This window comes from Gouania willdenowi, chromosome 17 (assembly GCF_900634775.1).
Source record: "Gouania willdenowi chromosome 17, fGouWil2.1, whole genome shotgun sequence".
NCBI lineage: Eukaryota > Metazoa > Chordata > Actinopteri > Blenniiformes > Gobiesocidae > Gouania > Gouania willdenowi.
Genome location: NC_041060.1, coordinates 31,479,078 through 31,504,077, shown reverse-complemented (window position 1 = coordinate 31,504,077; position 25,000 = coordinate 31,479,078). Strand labels below are relative to the sequence as shown.

The following is a 25,000-nucleotide window of genomic DNA, read 5'->3' as shown; positions in this document are numbered from 1 at the left end:
CTGACTTTGAAAAGCAAATATTCTTACCCAAGTTTAAAACCTCTACTAAGTCATCTTATAACATACTTAAAGAGTATTCAAACACTAACATTTCCCATTTGCGAGGGCTGTGGGAGAAAGAATTGGGAATGGAAATTAGTAATGAGGATTGGGACGATGTATGGACTAATGCTAACTCCCTAAGTGTCTGTAATCGAGTAAAAGCTCTACAACTTAAAATTTTACATCGTGTTCATATCTCTCCCTCCCTACGTCATAAATTTAATTCTGACCTTTCTCCGTTATGCCCCAAATGTAAGATTGAAGTGGGCACTCTTACACATTGTTATTGGGCCTGTACAAAAATACAATATTTTTGGTATGTTGTAAAATGTGAACTAGGGAAAATACTTTCACTTTCTGCTACTACAGAGTGTAATCCATTGACCATGTTACTTGGAATATCTGATGTCACTATCACTGGAAAATATGAAAGGAGACTTTATAGAATGCTTACATTTTGTGCGAGGAAATGTGTCCTTCTGAACTGGATTTTGGATAAAGCGCCATGCAAAAATCAGTGGCATCGGACAGTACTGGAATACGTGTCTCTGGACTACTTAACCTGCAAATTACATGGTAAAGATGATGTGTTTCACAAAATCTGGGACCCTTTTATGTCGTACATTGGTATGGATATTTTCACCCTTTTTTATAGAGGTGCTGTGTGAACCTCTAAGACAACCCCTACAGTATGTTTAACTGCATCTTTCTCTTTTCTCCGTTCGACTATCCCGCCTGTCTAAACTGAGCCGGAATGTTTGTTTGTTTTTTGTTTGATCTGCTTTTGTTTTTGCTGTTCTATTATATCTTGTGTTTTTGAAAGCAAAAATCCAATAAACATATTTTGGAAAAAAAAAAAAAAAAAAAAAGAGGTGAACTTCAAGTCTGTCTCACCCATTGATTCGAACGGGGGACACTTAAGTCCCTCCAGAACCACCGCCAGATCCCATGGGGGAACCTTTGGTCTGAACATGGGGAGGAGCCTGTGCGCACCCTTCATAAACCTGCAGACCAGCGGGTGCTGACTCGCTGGGTTTATCCCCAAAGCCCACGTGACAGGTGGCGATCGCCGCCAAATACACTTTCACAGTGGAAAAGGCTTTGTGTTTGTCAATCAGGCCCTGCAGGAATGACAGAATCACACCCACTGGGCACTGACAGGGAATGTGGCCTCCATGGAGACACCATTCGCCAAACACCCTCCACTTGCAATCATAAAGAGATCTAGTGGAGGGGGCCCGGGCGCTCTGTAAGGTAGAGCTCACGCTCTGTGATAACCCTACGGCCGACAGATTGCGCCACTCAGGGGTCAAGCCCACAGCATCAGATGCTCTTGGCGAGGATGAAAAACCGTGCCCCTCGCCTGAGACAGGGTCCAGATACATGGCCAAGCGAATGCCCCGCCTCCTCAGCGGACGGATCCCGGTCCCCCACAGCATTTGGGGACCAAAAATTACCTGGAATGGAATGTCTCGGCAGAGATCTTGGAGATAGCCCTCTTGTGCAGCAGAGAGGCGGTCTCCTCTCTTAACACACGGGCTGAATCTCCTCGGGCCTGTGAGTGCATTATGATGGTGAACCGCGGGGGAACAGATGCAACAACCGTAACAACCCAGGGAAGAGCCTCGAGCACTCTCCACCTGTCTATCCTTAGGGAAAGAGAGGTCAAGTACGTAATACGGTGGCGCCCTGTCGTGGAAGCAGGCCGCATGCAGCCGAAGGGCCCAGTGCGTGAGGATGCCCTCTGCCTGAGGCTGTTGGCACCGTCCGAGAAGGCTCATCCGCATGGCAGTAGAGCCCCCTAGTGGCAATGGGCCATATGACATGAGGGCCCACCTGCAGAGCACCCTGTCGGTGGCCAATTGTCCATCAACAGAGGGACCTCTCGTATTGCGAAGGAGCCCCATCCGTGGGACGACGCAATAGCTCCCAGGAAAAGGGTACTCCACTCGTTCCAGGGGACAATGTAACAACAGGAGAGCAGCTACACCCAACCAGGAGGGGGCCAAGGCCTCTCCCCGGATGGCCATGACGGGTCCCGTCATCACTCTGTTTATTGAGGCACATTTTGCGTTCACAAGATGTGCCCCAGGCCTTTGGCCTAGGGGCGTGGGTGATGAGCCCACCACTGTTGTTTGAACAGGTGTATGAGTATATGCTTGTGGACATGCAGTGAGAGGCAACAGCCGAACATTCTGCGGAACCTGTCCGTCTCTCCCGATCATCAGAGGGCCGAGCCTTGATAGAGGGTAGGACGGGGCATGGGAGCACGCGGGAAAAAGTCAAGGCTGGCGAACAAGAACAGTCAGCTTTAACCAGTGACGTGTCGTGACCACTAGGGTTGGGTGGGCACGTTGCAAATCGAGACCATTAATGACAATTTCATATGTTTCTGCAGGCAAGTGTTAATCTAACAACATCAACATCGTAAAACACCATTAAAGAAACATAAACAATTATTTAATATAGCCTCCATACTCTCCCAACAAGATATATCTCATGACACGGCAGTGCATCTGTTGTTTGTGTTGGAAACACAGAAACATGGAGAACATGACAACAACAGCTCAGAACAGCCTCAGTGAGGAGCATCCACAAAGCCAGTCCTTCCTTTTGTACCATTCACTGTGAAAAGTACAAAATATGTTCTGACCTTACCTTTGCTGAAGGTCTGGTAGCTCAGGTGTTGGTCTCCCATCTTTTAAAAGCTGTTGATTTTCCTAAAAAGAAAGTTTCTTTATCGTCTCTCGCGCTGTCATCTTGCCTGTAGTATAATCCCGCCCATTAGTTAGAGAACGTAGCAGCAGCCACGCTGGATCAATTCATTAATGCACTGTGAACTTACGTATAGCATTTAGCATCACACGGTTACATCCAAAGGCAACATAGAGAGCTGCTTCTTTACGTAAATGGTTTTCATCTTGGGGAACTGACTGCGCATGCGCAAACACTTAAAAACACACTATGGGGCCAGAGGCAGAGCAGCAATGTGCTTTTGGAAGAGGGTGTGGCCTCCTCCTGCCTTACAGCGAAGACTGTGCAGCCATACCAGGAAATAGCGCTGTTTAGTCTATGAAAAGCACAAAATGCTGACACTTTCAATATATTTATAGGTACTGTAGGCTATATAATGAAAAATAAATTATTTATAATTATACTATAATTAAAACAAATAATCAAAATATCAATTCACCCTTGGGTAGGCACTGCCTACCTTGCCTACCATGACTCCACATCACTGGCTGTAACATTGGGGGAAAACAAGAAAGCGGTCAGGCCGATGTTTTCTTTCTCCGTGCCTGTGTGTGCTGGGCAGGCAGGCAGGCCTCGCTGAGGACCCGGAGGAGATGCGAGCAGGGGGTTCCTGGGAAGACAGAGGCGCAGAGCCTCATCATCTTTCTTCCTGGCTTCACAGCACTGCTGCAAAGAAGACAGCGCGGAGCCAAAAATTCAGGAATCAGGAACGATGGGAGCATCCAGGATATCGTGTTGTACAACACTTCACCCATAGACTACAGTGAGCAGGCCTGGGTACGGAGACACACCTCGGTGACCGTGGATATCGCCACCATTATTGCTGGGTCGTGGGACAGAGCAAAATCTTCACAAAGTTCTGCCTGGTAGGTGTTGAGGAGGGAGATGTCAACACCTTTGGAATGACTCTGAACCAGCGCTTCTCGTCCAACATCAGTGCCTGACCGTTTATTAACTCTCCTATGAAGGCTTTCACATTACAGCACACAGGCTTTAGATATGTATTTATTATATTATACAGAGCTTTAACTGTGATTTCACCATCTTTCTGCAGGTGATGCTTACAAACATCAGACAATGAAGGTTCCATGTTGTTTATTTACAGAACAATATTGATACACATATTCTTTGCAGGGCGTACAAAGCGACACATTAATGTCAACGATAAGTACTCTGGAAAGTACACTCATAAGGTTTTAAAAAATAAAGGAAAAGGAAAATGAACAAATGTGTACACAAAAAAAAGAAAATAAACAGCCTTAATGTGACTGACTTAAAATGTGACAACAATGCAAAAATTAATTTACAACAACCTGTAGTACCTGCATCACCTTAACTGTTAGACAGATGAACATTTCTCCATCCAAAAAAAACATTTTTGGTCCAATTTTACACATTGAGCAGATATTTTCATCTTTTATGTTTGCTCTCAATCACAAGAAGTGTTCTATATAGATATAGATAGCAGCCTTAAAAAAATACAATACATATAAACTTTTGGTTAAAATTGTGTTAGGAACACTGCTTTTAAAGTCAGAAAAAAGTAACAATGACTATTAAAATATATATTAGCTTTACTTACCTAATATGTTCTCATATTTCAGCACACACACACAAACACACGCACCTTTAACAGGTTGCACCAACTGCGATGCAAACAATAGTTTAAAAAAAACGTCACTTACATGCAACACATATACAAACATGGAAATAATGTACATTGCATAGATAGAAACCACAGCACTCTACATGCAGTGTGGCTGGTTTATATATAGATTACATTAACAGGCAGGTGATTGAAGTTTTGGGGTTAAATATGAAGGTAGTGATGGTGGATTTGTTCTGTTATTACATATTACATACATATTAAATCCAACTGTAGCAAACAGTTAAAACATTTCATATGAATGAGTTTAATGGAACTAATTCACACTTCTGCTCACTCCTTTGTTGGTCTCGCCCGAGTCCTCGCTCGTTCATCCTCTACTTGTTTTTTTGTGAGCCGATCATCACTTTGGACACAAAGTTGACGATGGCGCTGGCGGGTTGCTCGGGGTCGTGCTCAGCAAACAGGTGACACACGTTGTCCAAGGAGGTGCCACTTTTCCTCGCCACAAAGCCAAAGATTCTGCAGGGAAGGTAACAGCTGCATCGTCAACGCACACACACGGACACAGGCTTTTAAAAATAGCTGCTTTGGTGTTTTTAACAGTAGTGCTAAGAATAATCATGGACTTACTTTGCTAAAGGGCAGCCATCTTTTTTCCACCTGCAAACAGCAAACAGGGAATGATAGTGTTCAGTACAATTGTTTTCCAAAGCTCTAATAATGTGTTCTGAAATAGGATGTTTATGCCCTGTAATGGGAACCACATGATGAGTAATGGACTCTTGCACCCATGTATGATGACCATGCAGGTGGTCAACATTGTCATTGAAACAGAAGCTTATTATATTCTATATATGCATTTTTAGAACATTTTTAAGTGAAATCTTTTCAAATCCAACATATTACACAGGTAGGATTCACCAAAACAGCTCGGACCCTAAGTCATGCGCTCCATTGTGTCCGACACCTATAGGGATGTCAAAGACTCACAATTACACATTTTCTTTGTAATATTATTGTCAGAGAAATAATTTTTTTTGTGACGGATTCTGCGACAGTCAGCTGTTGAGCTGAAAGTGCAGGTGAATAAAAAACCCATTAAAAACATCCAGTTAAAGAAATATAAATATAAGTGATTATATTGATATGTGTTTATAAGACCAATAATATCACACCTTCAGGGGGAATGTCATATAAAGTCAATGTTAAAGTTATTGAAATCATTCTAACGCTGCGTTCACACCAAACGCGTTTTGGGCGTCAAAATCGTGCCTCACGCCCATAGTTGGACACTTGTGCTCATTGAATCAGACGCTTGTCACCAGCGTCAAAGACACTCTGGACACGCGTCCAAACAAGTTAAGAAGAGAGCGCGTTTAGGGGAGGGGCTTCTCTGTTGTCGGTGGTGTTCATACAGTGGATAATACAGTGAATGTGAAGTAGTCAGGAACATTACTGTGATGAGAAGGCTGTGTTTCTGGTCAGATGTATTTTGGCGTGACTCAGTGTGAGCACTGTGATGTTAGAGGGCTATAGAGAAGTGTGGGTGAATGGAGAATAAAGTTTGGAGTTCCTTGCTGAACACGCCGCCTCTGACTCCCGTTCATCAGCTCTACATTATCCAGAGAGTGGCTTGGTTTTATTTGTGCCTCGGTGCGTTTCTGGATTCACCAGAGCTGCGCTCGGACGAGAGTCACTTTCAGCGCTACTTCCGTCTCTTCAGTTTGACGACCTGCTGACCCGTATCGGCGCTCGCATCTCCTACCAGGACCCCAGCGACAGCAGCCTGTTCATCTGTCTCGGGTTAGTGTTTTTTTTGCATTATTCTGAATACGTCACGGTTGGGGAAAGCTCCTGATTGGTCAAAGCGCCACGTTATGCACTGAAAGTTCGACAATCCCAAATCTAGCGTCCGCCGCGTTGGAGGCGCCGGACGCACGTCAAAAGCTTGAAATGTCAAAACATGCAGCTTCCGCCGCGCGTAAAGCTTCAAAACACGCCGCACAGGAGGCGAGGAACGCTCAGCAGGACTTCTGACACTCCTAGAAGCGCGTCCACCATATATTGTCAATGTAAACCTGACGCTCTGGACGTGTTTGGTGTGAACGCGCCATTAGAAGTTGTTTAGCCTAATTGTATGTGGTCGGATATAAATATGTATCTATTTTTTGGTGCTTTCATTTTATTTAATTTTTAAACTGCATCATAACAAATACATTATTAATGGAGGAAAGTTCTCTTACTGTTTTTTGCTCAGTACAGATGGTCCAAAACAGGGTTGGGGTCAATTACTTTTTATAGTTACAATTATGTTTTCAATTATCCATGTTCAATTGCAATTCAATTACGATTACAGTGACCAGCATTTTTCCCAATTACAGTTAAATTATGATTATTATTTATCCGCTGAAAGTCAATTGCAATTATGTTCTTAAATACTGAAGTTCAATTACAATTAATCACAATTACTGAGGCTGAAATAAATAACCTAATAAAACGTAAGCTTCTTCTTGTGTTAGCATTCTGTTAGCATCTCTTATGATAACGGCTGTGTTTTGATCCACGTCTTAAATGTAAATAAAAAACATTATCTATCATCTCATTTGTTTTTCATCCCAAGTTTTGCTAAAATATAATTGGCAGATTTGATAGAATTTTAGATTTATAATTATTCAGTTATTTAGTTACGATTTACAGATTTACAATGTAAGTGTAAAAGTGTTTTCCCATATTTGTTCATTTGTTTTGACTTTTTGTAAAAGTGTTGCAGTCATTTGTTCATTTGTTGCGTGAAATCACACAGAAAGGGAGGGTCTGAGACCAATGTAAATCTGTTTCAACGTTTGTAAAAGTGTCTTGCCATTTGTGTTTCTTTGAGATAATTATTTGTATTTGTTTTAAAAATTGCATATTTGTTGTGGACTTTGCAAAAGTGTTTTGCACTTCTCAGCCACCGTAGCTTTGTGCAATGACATCATTTCCTGCCCAGTAACCCAGAGCCGGTGCATGCGTTTGTATAGAAAATGAACGACACTCACTTTCTATCTTGAGGATCCAAAGCACAATATATCACTGTACTGACGTTGTAATGCCTCCGGAAAAAAAGCCTGAAAATAGAAACAAAAGAACCAAGTTGAGAAATGAATCTAAAAACATTAGCATGTGTAAAATGTGCAGCGCTAGTAGCAGGGGCGTCGGACTGGGGGGGGGGGTATATATACTGTATGTACAAAAACATTTTAAACATTTTCAGATTATTTATATCAGAATGAAAAGGGCCCCGTGTGAAAACCTTGGGGTCAGGAAGGTAAAAAAGGTAAAAGGTAGAAATTATATTTTTTTATTATTATTTTTCAAATACACATCACACAGAATAAATCTCAAAAAACTATATCCTATAATTTCTCAAATATAAATCTAGTCCAAATAAAATGCAGTATAAAATCATATAAGGTGGCACACTAATACTGGCTACTCTGTATTTATAACACACTTTAAAACAGAACTAAGTAACTTGTGCTTTGCGCTCCCCCTAAAGGTGCCTTTGGTTTTGTCACTGTCGTAAACACTCTGCACCCCCCGCCCCCTGCCCCACCCCACAGCTACATGAGCACCTTTGCTCTCCCAAGACAGTAGCAACCGATCACTGAAAAATCCTAATCCAACAGTGACACTGAGGGTGTTTTCACACATATAGTCCCATGTGACCATGTGAACAGTATGAGGAAGAGAGATGAGTAAAATAAATGAATGATGTGGGAGTAATATGGAAGGGAGTGTGTAAATGTGTGTGATGTGTCTGTTTGTCTGCTGACAAAGCAGTTCTGAAAATGGATGGATGGACAAACAGACAGACAGACCAACAGACAGACAGATAGATGGACAGATATTTGATATGGATAGATATTTGTGTGTGCTCCCTGACGGAGCGCTGGGCTGCGAGTGTACGTGCATCCCTGAAGCCACGACGACAGTGTGTTTGTACTGGGATGCCGTAAAGCAGTACGTCTTGCCACCGGGTCAGAGGCAGGGAAAGTTGCAAGTACTGTTTTCTGACCAGAGACAGCAGAGAGAGATGAAAGACCCCCCGATCACCCCATAAACACTTGTATTACCCTCACAGGGACTACAAGAAGGATTTATTAAGGTGAAAAAGTTACTTAGCTCTGCTTTAATAAACATGCTAAAAAAAATATTTTACAAAAAAATATGTCTTTGGGGTCGCCAGAAATTTGTTTCATCAAAATGAAGTCACGACCCAAAAAAGAATGTGAATGCAAGAATACTGGTATAAAAACAGTTTACACCAGAACTGCAAGCAGTTATGAAAGGGGGCCAAGCCTTCCTGCGCGACTCTGCCCCCAGGTTTCGCGGAGCCCGTGGAAGCGCGTCATGAAGGATGACGGGCTCGTGGCGAGAGTCAGGACACAGGCCAACGTGCCATTTGCTGTGAACAGGTGGATATGAAGTTTTTGGAGATGTGATTTAAAATGTGAAAGTTACAGGCCAATATGCATTTGCACCCATTATAGCGCCACCTAGTGGTGCACTTTTTGGTATGGGTGATCTGTGTGCTCTTCTATATTGCAGGTCCGTGGATCCTCAGTGTGGAGTCTCAACAACTCTGTCTCCACCCTTTCCTCTGCACACACCCAACACAGCATAACGTGGATGGCTGTTCATCATAGGAATGGGATCCACACAAGGTTCCTGCTGCTTAACAGAAGGTTTTCCTTGCCGCCATGATGAATTCATGTTGGGTGTGGGATACATATGTATGTGTATATACATATATATGCATATGTGTGTATCCATAAAATGAAGAGTCCGTCCTTAAGACTGCTCTACTGTAAAGTGTCTTGAGATACCATTGGTTATGATTTGGCGCTATACAAATAAAAGATTGATTGATTGATTGATTGATTGATTGATTGATTGATTGATTGATTCTATACTTACCCTGTAAATTTCACAGCCCTCAACAAAATACTTCTGCTGAAATAAAGGTTTGTTTATTTATACGTTATGTAGTAATAAGCCACGCCGACTTTGACCAATCGCGATTAACTTCAAGAAACGGTCTCAGGAGGGACCCAAGGTCATAACCACCAAATTTGGTAAAAATCAGTCGTGCCATTTAAGAGATATAAATATTCGTTATTTGTAGCGCCCCCTAGTGGCCTACATCATTCAAAATTGGCGCATTTCCTCACAGTCACATGCCAACTAAGGATCTCAGATTTGGTGTTGTTAGCATTTATTTTGATCGAGATATGCGCCAGTTCGCATTTTTATTGCTAGCTAGAAAACTTTACATTAATAATTTACCCGAACAAACTCATTTAGTTAATTGGAGATTACGTCCAACTGAAGACTCTACGTGCCAAGTTTCATGCTGATTGGACAAAACCCCAAGGAGGAGTTCCAAAAAGTAAGTTTTCCAGTTTTTGCAATTTTGCCCCGAGAAAAGTTCTGGCGGAAATGGGCGGGGCCTAGCCCAGGTAATTCAGTGCTATTCAAGGAATCTGTGGATATGAAGATTTTAAATTTGCAGCAAACGGTGTGGGAGTTATTGGCCAAAACGCATTGACCTTTGTTATAGCGCCACCTGCTGGTGGATATTTGTGAATTTTTGCGTCCAAGGTCCCCTGGGGGTTTTCGACCCAACCACCAAAGGGCACCGCCCTACCTTGTACAGTTTATTCTGCAGCACCACTTTTACCCAAGGAAACATAATAAATATAACTAGAACTGCAAGCAGTTATGAAAGGGGGCCAAGCCTTCTCGCGTGACTCGGACCCCAGGTTTTGCGGAGCCCCTGAAAGTACGTCACGAAGGAAGACGGGCTCGGGGCGAGCGTCAGGACACAGGCCAACGTGCCATTCGCTGTGAACAGGTGGATATGAAGTTTTGGAAGATGTGATTTAAAGTGTGAAAGTTACAAGCCAAAATGCATTTGCACCCATTATAGCGCCACCTAGTGGTGCACTTTTTGGTATGGGTGATTTGTGTGCTCTTCTATAGTTACCTTGTAAATTTCACAGCCCTCAACATAATACTTCAGCTGAAATAAAGGTTTGTTTTTTTTATATGTTATGTAGTAATAAGTAGGGATGTAACGATTCACTCAACTCCCGATACGATTCGATTCACGATACTGGCTTCATGATACAATTCTCTCACGATTTATTTTACAAAATGGGACTGTAGACATTTTTTTTTTGGGAAGAAAACTAGAAAATACTGTATTATTTTCCTTTCATTTTTCATTGTCAAAAGAATTCCTTGATAAACTATTCAAAACAATGCAATTTAACTAAAAATAAATCTTGAATGAAATAAATAAAGGAATAATACAAATGAAAATGAAGCCTATTAATTTAAATTCTGGTTCTATAATAAACAATGCAAAACTGCATAATAGTTCTTTTTCTTTTAAAAGTGCAACTGAAAATGTATTTTGTGCCTTAACAATTGGACTTTAAAAAAAAAAAAACCGTGATTGCACTGATTTACGTCATATTTGTTTGGACCAGCAGAGGGCGCTGGTAACACAGTGGTCGGTTGGCATGCAGATATCTTTCAGTGAAGAAGAGAAGCTATGCTAGAAGACAGAGCTAATAGAAAATAGATAGATATTCAAGTAATATTACAGATATTCTTTCGGTGCTAAAGGGGTAATGAATCATATATTAACATGTTTAAAAGTAGAAGGCGGCCAGAAAGAAAGTATTAGCAGACTCCGCCCGCCGCCTACACTTGTGGATAGCGCCCTCTGCTGGTTAAAAAAAGTACTGCGATTCAATTTTCAGAAAATCGATTTTTAACTGCCTTACGATTAATCGTTACATCCCTAGTAATAAGCCACGCCCACTTTGACCAATCGCGATTAACTTTGAGATACCCACCAAGGTCATACCCACCAAATTTGATAAAAATTGGTTGTGTCATTTAGGAGATATAAATTTCTCATAATTGCAGTGCCCCTAGAGGCCTAATTTTTTAAAATTTGGCTCATACCCCCACAGTCTCATGGCAACCAAGGATCTAAGAATTGGTGGTGTTAGCAATTATTTTGACCAAGATATGCAACAGTTTGTGTTTTAATAGCTCGCTAGAAAACTTTACTCGTTAATATTTTGCGCATATTTTGCCCGAACAAATTTTTTTTGCTAAACTCTAGATCAGGTCCAAATGAAGACTCTACGTGCCAAGTTTCATGCCGATTGGACAAAACCCCAAATTTGGTAAAAATTGGTCTTGCCATTTAAGAGATATAAATATTCGTTATTTGTAGCACCCCCTAGTGGTCTACATCATTCAAATTTGGCGCATACCCTCACAGTCACATGCCAACAATGGATCTCAGATTTGGTGTTGTTAGCATTTATTTTGACCGAGATATGCGCCAGTTTGCATTTTTATTGCTAGCTAAAAAATTTTACTCGTTAATAATTTGCGCATAATTTACCCGAACAAACTCATTTTGATAACTGTATATCACGTCCAACTGAAGACTAACGGTGTGGGAGTTATTGACCAAAACGCGTTGACCTTTGTTATAGCGCCACCTGCTGGCGGATATTTGTGAATTTTTACGTCCAAGGTCCCCTGGGGGTTTTGGACCCAACCACCAAAGGGCACCGCCCTACCTTTGCACGGTTTATTCTGCAGCACCACTTTTACCCAAGGAAACATAATAATAAATATTATAATAATAATAAATATCCTTACGATTACAATAGGGTTCCTAGCACCGCTGGTCCTAGGAACCACGTATGCTTACATACACGGTTCCCTGGCCCCGCGGGCTTGGCCCCCTAATAACTACAGTAGGAGCCCAACAAGATGGTTTGTACCCAGGGCCCAAAATGTGGTGCTTGCGGCTGTACTCACTTCCTCTGGTTGTCGGTGAGGGTGATTCCCTGAGAAGACACTTTGAAGTGCACCACGGTGGACGTCGGTGGGGGATGTGAACCCAGAATCATACTTGTGGCTTTCTGCACAGCCTGGACGCCTGTTAGTGACTCCATCTCCACTGAGCCCAGGTACCACACGTTACACGCTACAGGGGCACAAGTTTGGATTACACTAAACACCTGAGGAACCAAAACTCATTTCATGGGAGAATGAGTTTTAATGACAGGGCATAAAAAATAGCTCCAGATGACACACAGTCAGTGCTGATGACATGATGTCTATTGATAGCATAGCATAGGTTACTACCTGCACCCTGTTTGAGCAGCTCAGCCGCAGAGTTTGTCACAGATTGTGAAGTATTCTCCACAACATCTTTGACAGGGTCTGCAAGCAAGATAAACATACATGGTTTGTTTTTCAGTAATTCAGACAGTTACGCTTATCAATAGCAGACAGCATTGACTTCTCTGTGGAGTTTATAAGATTTCTGCAAAATACAAGTTGTGTGTTTACCTTTATCAGGTATGATGAGTTTACAGGGCAGAGCTAAGGGAGTAATTGAATGCTGGCAGACCAACGCAGTCAGGCTTCCTGTAAAACAGCACAATGTTAAAAGTCATGTGACATTTGTATAATACGTCCCAGCTGAAGAGCAATGGTTGTATTGTCACAAGTGCTGGTGCAAAATATACAGAAGGAGTATAGAAGGTTGAAAGAAGGGGAACCAGTAGAAGACCTGGACGTAGCTGTGGGTGTCATGCGTTGCACAGACTAATCTGTTAACAGTAGACGACAGTTACTGTTTGTGTGCACGTACACATACACACAAGATCACAGACATGAGTCTGTTGGAAACACAGAGAACAGGCATTTTCAAATTTCAAACGCTGAAAAGCTGCTATCCTGCATGTTTCAGATGGTTTATTGAAACGTTATAACTCAATGTAATTGCTCCTTTGTTTTCAGGCTTATTAAGAAGCTAATGAAACACTCAGCAAGACTGGGGTTTAATTCATTTTGGTTGATCTCTAACTGGACCTGATCTAAGGCCCACATCCACACAGAGACAAAACAAAAGTGTTTTCCCCTAAAACGGGTAATTATGTGTGTGTCTGCTCGAAAAAGCGAAAAACAGTGTAGTAAACATTAGAGGCCTCTATGCAACGCTGCCACAGAAACACACCAAAACGGGGATGAAGACACTGAGAGAAAGGTAGCATCTATTTACAAGCATGTCTGGATTAGGAGCAGAGGTTTTTTCTATTTTTACTTTATTTTACTTTTTTTAAGGCTGTGTGACAGTTCCTGCAGGACACTAGAATGTACGGGAGGATCTCGTCGTTACAATAAAGACCAGTGGAGGGCAGTAATACGCCTTGTGATGTCCACTCGGCCGTAAATACAGAGGAAGAAGAAGAAGACATTGAGGATAGGCATAAAACGTGTTATGAAAAAACAGGACATACAAAAGAAAAGAGGAAAGAGACAGAGACATGACAGGAGATTTGCTTGTAGAACGACGACAAAGTAGAGCTTCTGCTTTGTTGCTATGGATACTGTTGTTGTTGTGAATTTCCCCTCAGAGATGAATAAAGTATTCTGAATCTGAATCTGAAGGTACTAAATACAGTTTCATTCTATAATTTACAAAATTAGATTATTTAAAATGTGTGTTATCACTCATTCATTCCATCATTATGCTCTATAGTTGTTAATTAACTCTTTCACTGCCAATGACATAAAAATACGTCATTTCAAATCTGCGTGGACGAGGCACTCAATAATTATCATCATACATATTCTACATTGCTGCAGAGCACAGAAAAAAACATCTCTTGGTTCCCTTTGTCATTATTTAATATCAGGAAATATTTTGTTCGTACCTTTCATTATGCATGTTAAGGTGATGATTGGCTCTAATGCTCTGTGTGCATATACTACCTGTGTTACATTAAAGGGCACATGACACCAGCTTTTGACATCTAATGTTTTTAACACCATCTTATTCAATGAAAATAAATCATGCTGATAAATAATCTGGTAATAAAAATGCCAAATGATGCTCATTTTGTCCGTGATGTTTAATTTAACTTAAATCCGAGTGTGACGTCAACTCAGGAATCCTCACCTCCAGAACGATACGTCTAAAGCAAACTTACAAAATAGTTCCCCTTTTTTCTCAGATGACTCTAAGCATGAGTAGCAGACAGACATTCAGCTTGAACGGTTCATTCAGCCTTATTGATATGAACTAGAACAGGAGTCACCAACCTTTCTGAAAGTGTGAGCTACTTCATAGGTACTGTATAGTCCGTAGGGCTACCAGTTACAAAAGTACTTCTTAAATAATAATTATTCACCGTTTCACTTTAATTAGAGGCTAAAATAATAAGGAAGGCTAGCAGTAACTTAAAAAGGTAGAAGATGATTAAGTTTCAACATGAAACACTTTATTTCTCCTAATTTATGCAATTGTATCATTTTCATTATAGATTTTATTTAAAATTATCATCTTTCTATTTTACTAGCTACTAACAAACAACTTTCAAACAATCGTATAACATGTAACATTTGTAAAATGTTAAAATGATATCATATTACACAAAAATAAAAATATATCTTATATAACGTAACACTGACCATACACCAAATCTGCAGGACTTAATAAAAACCTTTGTCACAATGTTTTAGTGAAAATAAACATTTAAAGATGTTTGATTTAATACTATAACTTTATCAGGTGCAGCATTATTAGGACTAAAAACATCTGTCATATGTATTTCTCTTTGTGAGTTTGAACTCAGATTTTAGATGGAGCTCATTGGTGACTGAGGGCCCCTCACATGGTCCATGCGGGCTACCTGGTGGATGGATGGATAGCGACTCCTTAGGAATAAGGCAAAGTGCTCCACGGCTGCTTAAATCCCTCAAACCTAGCGGCCCACACATATGGAATCAGAACAGTATCATAATGAATGAACTCTAGCAGGGTTTTTCACGAACGCACATGCTTTGTTTCACAGTTGTATTTCAGATTCACAAATGCACACGGTCTGTTTCACAAATATATATTTTGTGCAAACTTGTAATATAAATTCTGAAATGCACACGCTCTACTTCACAAATATTATTTTGAGGCACACTTGTAATATAAATCCACAGATAATGCAAATTGCTGAATGTGCATTTACAAACTGCTTCTGTGCTGTGAAACATCTGTGTATTTGTGAGAGAAATGTGTGTGGTGAATTATGAGACTGCCCTGATATCACGGGTCAATGAAAGTCACCATTGGCTGATAAAACTGATTGACAGATTCATCAGCCAATCAGGTGTGTTTGCTTTCAGCCAATCATGTGGCTTCTTACATTTTCTCCACACTCTTGTTTGAACACTGCGTATGCACACATATCAGTAGCTCTGCAATTGGTTTAAAAGTGTATTTTTTACAATTTGATGCTGTTTATCTTTCTATTACAAACTGGCTGACTTTTACTGCATCCATGCTGTTGCTGAGGGCGCTCTCTCTCTCTGTCTGTCTCTTTGCATCGTTGCTATGACGAGGCAGTGTGCATCATGACAAAATGAGTGATCAGAATGATTCAGTGGGAGCACAAACGATTCAATATTATGACGGAGCTCAATTTTGTGGTGGCAGGAAGCTCATAAAACAGGGATAAATCCACAAATTAGCCATGTCATTGTTTAAGCCGCAGGGTTTAAAGCGTGGGAAAAAAGTAGCGGCTTATAGTCCAGAAATTACGGTACATTTTCAATTACCCATGTTCAATTACAACTCAATTGCTATTACAGTGACCAGCATTTTTTCCCAACTACAATGAAATTACAATTATTTTTCACCCTCAAAAAGACAATTACAATTACGTTCTGAATTAATAAAGTTATTTTTCTAAATTACAATTATAATTATGCTATAATTGTAATTAATTATCAATTACAATTATAATTGATCCCAGCCCTACTGTAAATGCATTCTCTCCAACAGTTAATACCTGAAAGGTTTGCTCACACAGACATCTGGTATGAAAATGGTAAACTAATGATTTGGGTTTAGTTCTAATTTGATTATTTTATTAATAAAACACTAATACTATTAGTGGGGACACTGAAATAATTGAAATAGTTGAGTTTGAGTGGTTAAAACAAGCTCCAGGGAAGTATCAGCTCTCGCCAACAGAGGGCAGCAGTGGTTAAACTGGGTTTATGTTTTGTGTAATGTGACCAAAGAGCCACTAGGTGCCGCTGCTGTTAGATAGCTACAGGTTAGTGTGAGACTTACCAAAATATGGCTCATTGGGACAACCCTTCAGCCTCACGCCTTTCTGTGTGCACTCAATCAGGAAGTGGCGCACTAATTCATTGGAGAGGTCTCCTCCTGTTCAAAAGAGAAGAACGACAGGCTCTCAACAGTTGATCAAAACTCCTGGTACTCAACCAGCTACTGCCAACCATTTGTCAGGATTTCATAAACACACGTTCAATCTGTACATTCAATCTCCCAGCCATGAAAAGGATTAGGGTCCGTGGGAAGGGCCTCTGAGGGGAGAGGAGGGATCTATGTGAGGAATGTCTTGGACCACAAAGGCTCGGAGAAAAGCCTGCTCCTTCAGGTGGGTTGGATTTCACACTTAGGAGTCACAAAGCTGGTCTGTGTCATGATGTCACCCCAGGTGCTGCTGGGGTGCAAAAGGGCTGGGGGAGTGGGTACAAAAGGACAGGTGTGTGCAACCACCGAGAACACAGCACTCCAACAGTGGTCAGGGCATGTTGAACATGTGATGGTTTTGTGTTTTGTTGAGCACGGGCTGGTGTCAAAGAAAATGAATCTGTTTGTGGATGAGGAGAGAAAAACAAGTGTGATTGTTCTGACTCAATCAGCCCCTGATTTCATGTCGTGACAAGAAGTGCATTCCATTGGAAGCACATTCCACTAACGTCTTTAACATGACAGATAACACAATATTCCCAGTTGTTAAAAAAAAAGAAAGATGATGAGATGTGGGGCTGGGAGCGTCCCTTCAAATAGTCCTGGATCAGATCAGGCTTTTAGACTCGCACACCTTTTGTTTGGGGCTGAAACTAGAGCCCCACATCTAAAGAGGCCTGTTTGGCTCGATCCTGATGATGCCCAGGAGAAAAACACTAAATGAAGAGAGTTCACACACAAACAGAAGAAGGAAAAAAAAGACTCAGGTTTCACCATGAGGGAGAGAATACAGTGGAGTGTAACTAAAGAGGACTTAATGAGTTCCTTCCAGGGCCAACAGCTTTGGGGCGGGAAATTAAAATAAACTCCATCTTATAATCAAGGTTCCGACAGCTTCAGTCAAATTAAATTCAACACACTTTAAGACTTTTTATTGCCATATGAAATTAAATCCAACTTCACAGAAAACACAATTAGGGGGAAAAAAACTCCACCTTACACAGAGTTAGGGTCACTTTTTTCCATTGTTGAGTGAAGATGTGCAACTGGTGGCCCCCAAAGTAAACACACAAAAATATACAAAATGACAGTAAAATACTAAAGACTAAAATGATCAAAATCACTCTAAAAACACACAAAATTACTACAAAAAAGCCAGAAATCTAGAAAACAACAACAAAAATACAAAAAATAAAAACCATTCAGAAAAATCTTCATTGGACAGGCAATTTTTGTTAAATCTAAATTTCCCCCCATGTTTTTAAAAGTCCCTCTGCAACCACGTCAATGTTTTGTTGTTTGTTCCATTGTCTTAATTGTGCAATGCTACGGTAACTTATAAAAAATTCAAAAAGTGATGTTAGCATTTATTTTGAAATGTGAGACAAATTACAATCATGAAATCATACTTATGTGTTAAAATGTAAAACTTTAGAAACATTGATTTAAGACATTTTAATGACAATTAAGGCCTTATTTTTAGATTCATGAATTTAATGCCTTTTAAGACTTGTAAAGGATTCATGGGAACCCTGTATAATGCCAATGAAGTAAATCCACACGTATGACACTGAGCAGCTATTTGCTGAAAATATGAATATTTGTTTCAGTGTGAATGAGGTCAGGTTGGATCGATGCCCCTCACACACACCTGTAGATTGAAGGGAATCAAACCCCTGTATAACAGAACTTACACACTCATCACTGGAATTACTTTTTCTTTAGAGAGGCAAACAGAAATGGGGTTTTCAATACCCTAAATCAGTGGTTCTCAAACTTTTTTGGCTCAAGTATCCCCTTTCGCTTACTTTCAAATTCAAGTACCCCCTTTGTCCGACTACAGTATTTTTCTCAGAATACGATAAACAACTATAAATCATAATGATGGAATGAAAAGTGATAACACACATTTTAAAGAATCTCATTTTGTAAATAAGTGAAATAAAATAACTATTTAGTGCCCCCTGAATAGATTTATTTGTATTGTTTCTATCATTTACGGTCATCTTCCTCCTGATGTGGAACCAAGACTGATCCTTGTATTTTCAGTTCATGTTCTAATGAAAGATAATTTCTGTCATCATTTTGTGTACTTTTTTTGTTATTTTGTGTGTTTTGTTGTTGTTTGTCTGTTCTTTCTATTATTCAGTATATTTTTCTCTTGTTTTGTTTGTTTTTCGTTGCCGTTTTTGTGTGTAGTTGGTATTATATGTGTGTGTGTGTCTGTTTTTGGTGTCGTTTGGTTGTTTCTTATGTGGTTTTGTATGTTTCTCTGTTATTTTTGTGTATTTTGCATTGATCTTGTGTGTTTTTCTCTCCTTTAGTGTGTCTTTGTTGTCGTTTTGTGTGTTGCTGGTAATAGTGAGTATTTTTCTCTATTAGTGTGTGTGTGTTTTGGTGTCATTTTGTGTGTTTTGTTGTTGTTTGTCTCTTCTTTCTATTATTCAGTATATTTTTCTCTTATTTTGTGTTTTGTTGTTTTGTGAGTTGCTGGTAATAAATAGTATGATTAGAATTTTTAACTAAAAATAAACATTATAAAACCCCATATTTTTAATGCTTTCATTTGTTAATATTTCTCTCTCTCTCTCTCGGTAGGTACAGGAAAGGTAATGTTAAAGGGTGGGGCATTATGTCACATGAGCCAATCAGAAGTAACTATGTTGGGATCTCCCATATTGTTACGTTTATTATACTGATTAATAAATGTCTTTTTAAGAGAATAAATCTGTGTGAATGTTAGTCGACTGCAAAAACACTACAACTAAATAAAATCATACAGACTAAACTAGGACTTAGTTTTAGTGTAAACTTCATCAATATTATTTAATTTACATGCAGTAATCTATAGTTTTAATATAACATCCAACCCTTACTTAAATGTGTGTTACCTTTTTTGCTTTGTTGGATGACTGAGGGTGGAGGTGTGAACACCTTCATGGCCAGTCCATAGGCTCCTCTGAAGGAGTGACTGTCCCGCACGATAAAGCAGCCTGGCTCCTTGTCCCTCAGCGCTGAAATAGCTGCATGAGGAGAGATATCGTAACTGTGAGAAACTTCTGGAAAACGTTTGTGATCACTCTGCAACCTGAGAGGACAATTAACACATACCTTGGTCCCTTGAGATGTCAGGCTTGTACCAAAATTTGGACGTGTCCTGTACAAACTTGACAGTAACTTGCTTGCTGGCGAGTACATCTATAAAACAAAGTGAGGATGTGACGATTAATCGATGTAAATCGGTATTTACTGTAGATACAAATGTGCGTGACGTGAGTGTATCAATTCATTCAGTGTGCATCGGTACAATTTACGGTTGAAATCGAGAGGCACCATCACTGCTTCGCCTTTGTTTTGACACGGACGGGAAGCACATTTTTACGGAAACAAAGTTACAAAAACACAAAGGTCAGCGAGAGCAGCATCAGCAGCTCTAGATTAGATTCATAACGCAACTTAAAACTTCAAATCAGGCGTAGAAAGATGGTAAACTTGACCAGACGCAGGTGGTTTGTAAAGAGTGCAGTGCTGCTCAACTTTACACAAACTGTTAAACTTACACTCGTATCAACACGGCCGCCGCTGCTGCTTTCCCTAACTCAGATTCATCTGATTGGAAACAGAGCTTCAGCAAAACTGGTGAAAAAAGTATCAGAAAAGACTTTGGCCAAAGCGCTACTCTGGCAGATTCCTCTACCCGTGTCAAAGCCATACCTGATGCTAGACCTGTTTTCAAAAGTCTATTTTATCTTATTTAAGTTTACTCTTTAGTTTATCTTATAGACATTAAATATGACTCAGTGAGGGTCTGTTTACAGCAAATGTTACTAGTGACAAATAATAGTTTGCTTCTGTCTTTGCACAAGCAGTTGTGAAAGACCTACTTGTGAAAGGTTATAAATCATTTGTATTATTCATCTCTCTATTAAAGCAAGTGCGTGTGTGAAAAAAAGAAGGTGAATATTGAAAACATTTTTGTACTACTAAAAGTTATTTAAGTGTGTTGCAAAACGTCTATTTTCATTTTATTTTGCGGGTTAGATGCCGGACGGGAGCACACAATAGTTCCCGGAAGTTATTGGCGGGTCGGAAGATTCGAATCCATTGATTCCAAGGGACATAACTCAGATTTGAGCTACTTTGTGGTCAATAACTGCATTGATTGATGCAATTATTGCATAAATCAAGGGGGGAGGGAGGGAGGGGCGTCTGAGCCACACGCACACAGAGCCGTTTAGAGAGAGAGTTGCAACAATGGAAGTTCGAAATAGACTCAAATAGTTCCCACAAGTTATTGGCAGGCAATGGCAGTGGCTGTGCTTAAAGTGAACACAGATATTTTCACTACATGTTTATAGCCTAATGCGCACCTTGGATGTACATGACATGTTTGTGTGTAATTAATTTTCCCACTGGGTTTTTTGAGTTTTTCCTTGCCGAAGGAGGGTCTAAGGACAGGGGGTGACATTTATTATCCATAAGTCCAGCAAACATTGGTGCACACTTTATTTATCAATTTATCCAGCACATGTCCCATAGAATTAAACTTTGCACCGCAAATAAAACCAAATAAAAAATGTGCACATTTTTACAATAAATCCTCTGCCCCCAGAACCATACTATTGCAGCAACTTATTTACTAATTACATTTTTGGTATGATTTTTTTGCATCATGTTGGATCGAATTGTATCGCACAAAATCGCATTGTGTAAATGAAATCGCAAACAGGGGTGAGTCGTATTGCATTGTATTGCCAGGGGCTTCAATGTATCGCTAATATATCATTACGCTGGTAGTGTATCGAGTAGGGATGTCCCAAAACAACTTTTGCATTTCCGATATGATATCAATATTGCAGCCTTTCGTATCGGCCGATACCGATATTGATCCGATATCAGCATGAATCATACATACTTTTTTTTTAATGAAAAATAATTACTTATTTTGTAGTGTGGAATGTTAGAAAAAGCTTGATCAAGTGATGTCACTCAAACAGAGATCAATAGTCAGCAACAGTAGGTATGAGAAAAAACTCACCCATTTATTATTAACCAATTGGTTAAATACATTTTTACCTTCAACATAATATCTACAGTATTCTACAATTGAATAAAATAAATCAAAAATGAATTGGGGGGAAACAAAAAACAAAAACAAAAAATCAAAGAATCCGGAAATTTGAATCCGATATTCATTTTCAGGCTAATATTGGACCAATATCCGATATCGGATCAAGACACCCCTAGTATCGAGGTATGTATCGAATCGTTGTCAGTGATGGAGATTCACATGCAGGGTTCTCACCAGTGCTGTTGAGCGTAGGGGCCCCCGACGTTGTAATTTTGCTTCCCTACAGAGTGATGGCGCCCCCTACATTCAGTTTTCAACAACTTAGGGGGAATTTTCTGTAGTTTTTTTTTCCTTTTTTAAGGATTGTTTCAACCCTTTTTTTAATCTGCATAACTTAGAAACACATACATCAGCCGCACAGTCTATTAAATACAAGTGATTTCCTCGGATTCACATTCACCATCACCTTTCACCAATTCAACAAATATCTTTTAGCTTGAAAGTAAGGCTGGAACAAAGATTAAAAAAAAAATAATGAAAAAACCCAACTTTAGATTTACTTCACTAAATTTGGCCCTCTGAAAGTTATACACCTATGCTGTGAAAAATTCCTGGTGAGAACCCTGACAGGCTTAAAACAGAGAGTTGGTGAATGAGCTACATATGATTTTGTGTGTCTCACCTGGAAGCGGCGAGGCAGTGCCGGAAAGCTGAGCTGACAAGTCAGGCAGGATGTTTGGGAAAGGAATACTCAGCGAGCTCCCACTGTGAGGACTGGAGAACCCACTGAGAGCTGGAGAAGCTGTTCCCAGTGAATGCTCTCCATCTGACGCCCTCTTCTTCTCTGGTAGAATCGGTGGCTGAATCTGAGATGTCTGTGACTGGTTCTGCTCGTCTATTGATGCTAAAAGATGTCTGTCGATGCCCACATTGGGGCAGTCTGAGTTATAGATGATTCCCAAATCATCCTGCTCATCGAAGCTTTGAGCAGGACTGCGGTTGAGAGCGTAACAGGCCATTCGGGTTCTGTGGCTGCTCAGGGGGGAGCTGTGGGCGTTGGGGGCCGGGTGGATGTGAGGGTGGGGCAGGGGAGGAGAGTGGTGGCCATAGTCTAGTGACAAAGAGTGCTGTGGAGGATGCCTTGATGAGGTGTAGTTGTTGAAAGATGAGTGACGGCTCAGAGCAGGATGGTCCGCCCACACCTGGTTCACAGATGAGCTGGAGTTCACAACACAGATGCAGAATATTTATGATTAAAATGAATAAATGAACCTTCAACATGAGACTCAAGAATAAAAGGAGGAAACGTCTAAGGTGACTTTATGGTCAATATAATCTTTAAAAGAACTGTACCCATCTGGCTGTTGGAGCGTTCCAGCAACAGATGCAGACTGTGTTAAACGTTGATATTTCATGGAGGGGTCAGGCAAACTCTGCACTTCCACGTGACCGATCTCTGAATAGCCTCGAGGTTCTGTGCAAGAAACATGTATAATAAAAATAAACAGTGATTAACGCTAATGCTGAAGAAATATTATGAAAGGAGCTCTGTGGGAAAGTTTAAAGGGGCAATATTATGAAAAATTATGAAAAATTCACTTTATAATGGTTTTGCTACAGTGAGGGCCATTCTGAGGGCCAAAGTTGAAAAAGTTCTGTTTCCTCCCTTGTTATTCCACATTTTGTAAAAAGTCAGCTCCAAACGGGTGAGTTGGATTTTTTCCCCAATATTACATCATAAAGTGGATGCTCCTCCTCCTAACAATCCTGGCTCCTCCTACCCTACATAGGAATGGGAGGATGTGAACTTCTCTCTCTCAAACTGCCTCACAGGTAAAACAAATACTGTGGTTTAATATAGAATATACATTATACTTTATTGTCATATATGTAAAGTTACAATCAGTTCCATTTTTACTAGCCGTTTTATTGTCTCGTATCACCTTTGACATAATCTGCCGTGTTTGTGACTCAATGCGATGCAGCGGTTGGACAGAACAAATTATTTTCACCTTAAATGGACTATTCCTCTGGTTAGAAGAAGTGAGGTTGACAATAAAGTGACTTAGCAGCTTAACACTCTGGTGAGTGTTTGAAACAGCTGACTCAAATGACTGTTTAGTCCACTGCGGCTGCTGCACACACACCACGAAGCAGAGTTTGTCAGACTCACAATCACAATAGCCTCTTAAATAGCCATGTGTTTTACTGTAATGTGCAATTTTTTGGCTGAAAACAATAACAGTGTGTGGATAGCAAAAGAAAATTGCTATGGTGATCAGCCTCTCCAAGCGCGAGGCATGAAGTCTACGTCTACAGACACGCCCACTCATGCATACTGTATGCATGAAGGCCCCAAAAACAGCCTGTTTTTAGAAGCGTTGTGAAAGTGACTTTTCAGAGGGCTAAAACTCCAGAAAACAGGCGAGTTTTTGAAAATAAACCTCAAATACTATGTTGTTGGGGTTCTTAGAACAAATAGAGATATGTAAAAATTAGCATGTTACTGGACCTTTAAAAAGAGAATGATATGTATAAACAAGCTCTAACATTAAGCTCAAGATGGTGAGGAAAAGTGTGATAAAAGGCTATCCCAGGACCTGTTCTATTAATAATAAAAAACAAGAGTTAAACACAAAACCAGTCACGACAGCAAACATGGAGAAAACTAATCCAATGCAAATGATCTAATTAAAAAAAAAAAAAAAGGGGTGCAAACATTTAAGTGACACTGTTTATTTTTCATCCCCCCTTTAAGTACACAGAGACTTTCAAGGGGAAAGAAACTTTCTCTTGTGCCGTGCTTCCCAATACACAGTTGCTATGAAGATGTGTCAAAGCTCGATGCTTTAATGTGTGAGGTAGGAGGAGGCCCAGCAGGGGCACTGTTCTACTCCCAGGACCTACAACCTTTAAGCATACTGTAGCTCTCTATGGAAACATGCCCATGGGAGGTCTAAGAGGACTAATCCTCATAGTCATAGTTGTGGTTTGGTACTACAGTGATGAACTCGGTACATGAAAAACATCAGTGAGCAAAATTGTGCCAAAAAACATCCACAAATGTATGTTTTAATCTAAAGAACAACACGCTATTGTCTAAAAACAGACGTTTCTCCAGGCCATGACCACACTCACACATTCCTTTAAAACCAAA

General features: G+C 40.2%; 1 protein-coding gene across 3 annotated transcripts in view; it reads right to left on the bottom strand.

Moving 5' to 3' along the window:
* Positions 1-3,876: 3,876 nt before the first annotated feature.
* tns3 (tensin 3) overlaps positions 3,877-25,000 on the bottom strand; it is a 67,937-nt gene continuing 46,813 nt past the window's right edge. For all 3 annotated transcript variants that reach the window (XM_028472420.1, XM_028472421.1, XM_028472422.1), the window contains 11 exons: positions 23,197-23,317; positions 22,526-23,061; positions 19,884-19,970; positions 19,664-19,795; positions 16,626-16,721; positions 12,839-12,916; positions 12,632-12,709; positions 12,302-12,470; positions 7,444-7,512; positions 5,036-5,065; positions 3,877-4,924 (listed from right to left, as the gene is read on the bottom strand). In XM_028472420.1, coding sequence (XP_028328221.1) covers positions 4,780-4,924; positions 5,036-5,065; positions 7,444-7,512; positions 12,302-12,470; positions 12,632-12,709; positions 12,839-12,916; positions 16,626-16,721; positions 19,664-19,795; positions 19,884-19,970; positions 22,526-23,061; positions 23,197-23,317 — 1,541 coding nt within the window. In that variant the 3' untranslated portion in view covers positions 3,877-4,779. The remainder of the gene's footprint in view (positions 4,925-5,035; positions 5,066-7,443; positions 7,513-12,301; positions 12,471-12,631; positions 12,710-12,838; positions 12,917-16,625; positions 16,722-19,663; positions 19,796-19,883; positions 19,971-22,525; positions 23,062-23,196; positions 23,318-25,000) is intronic.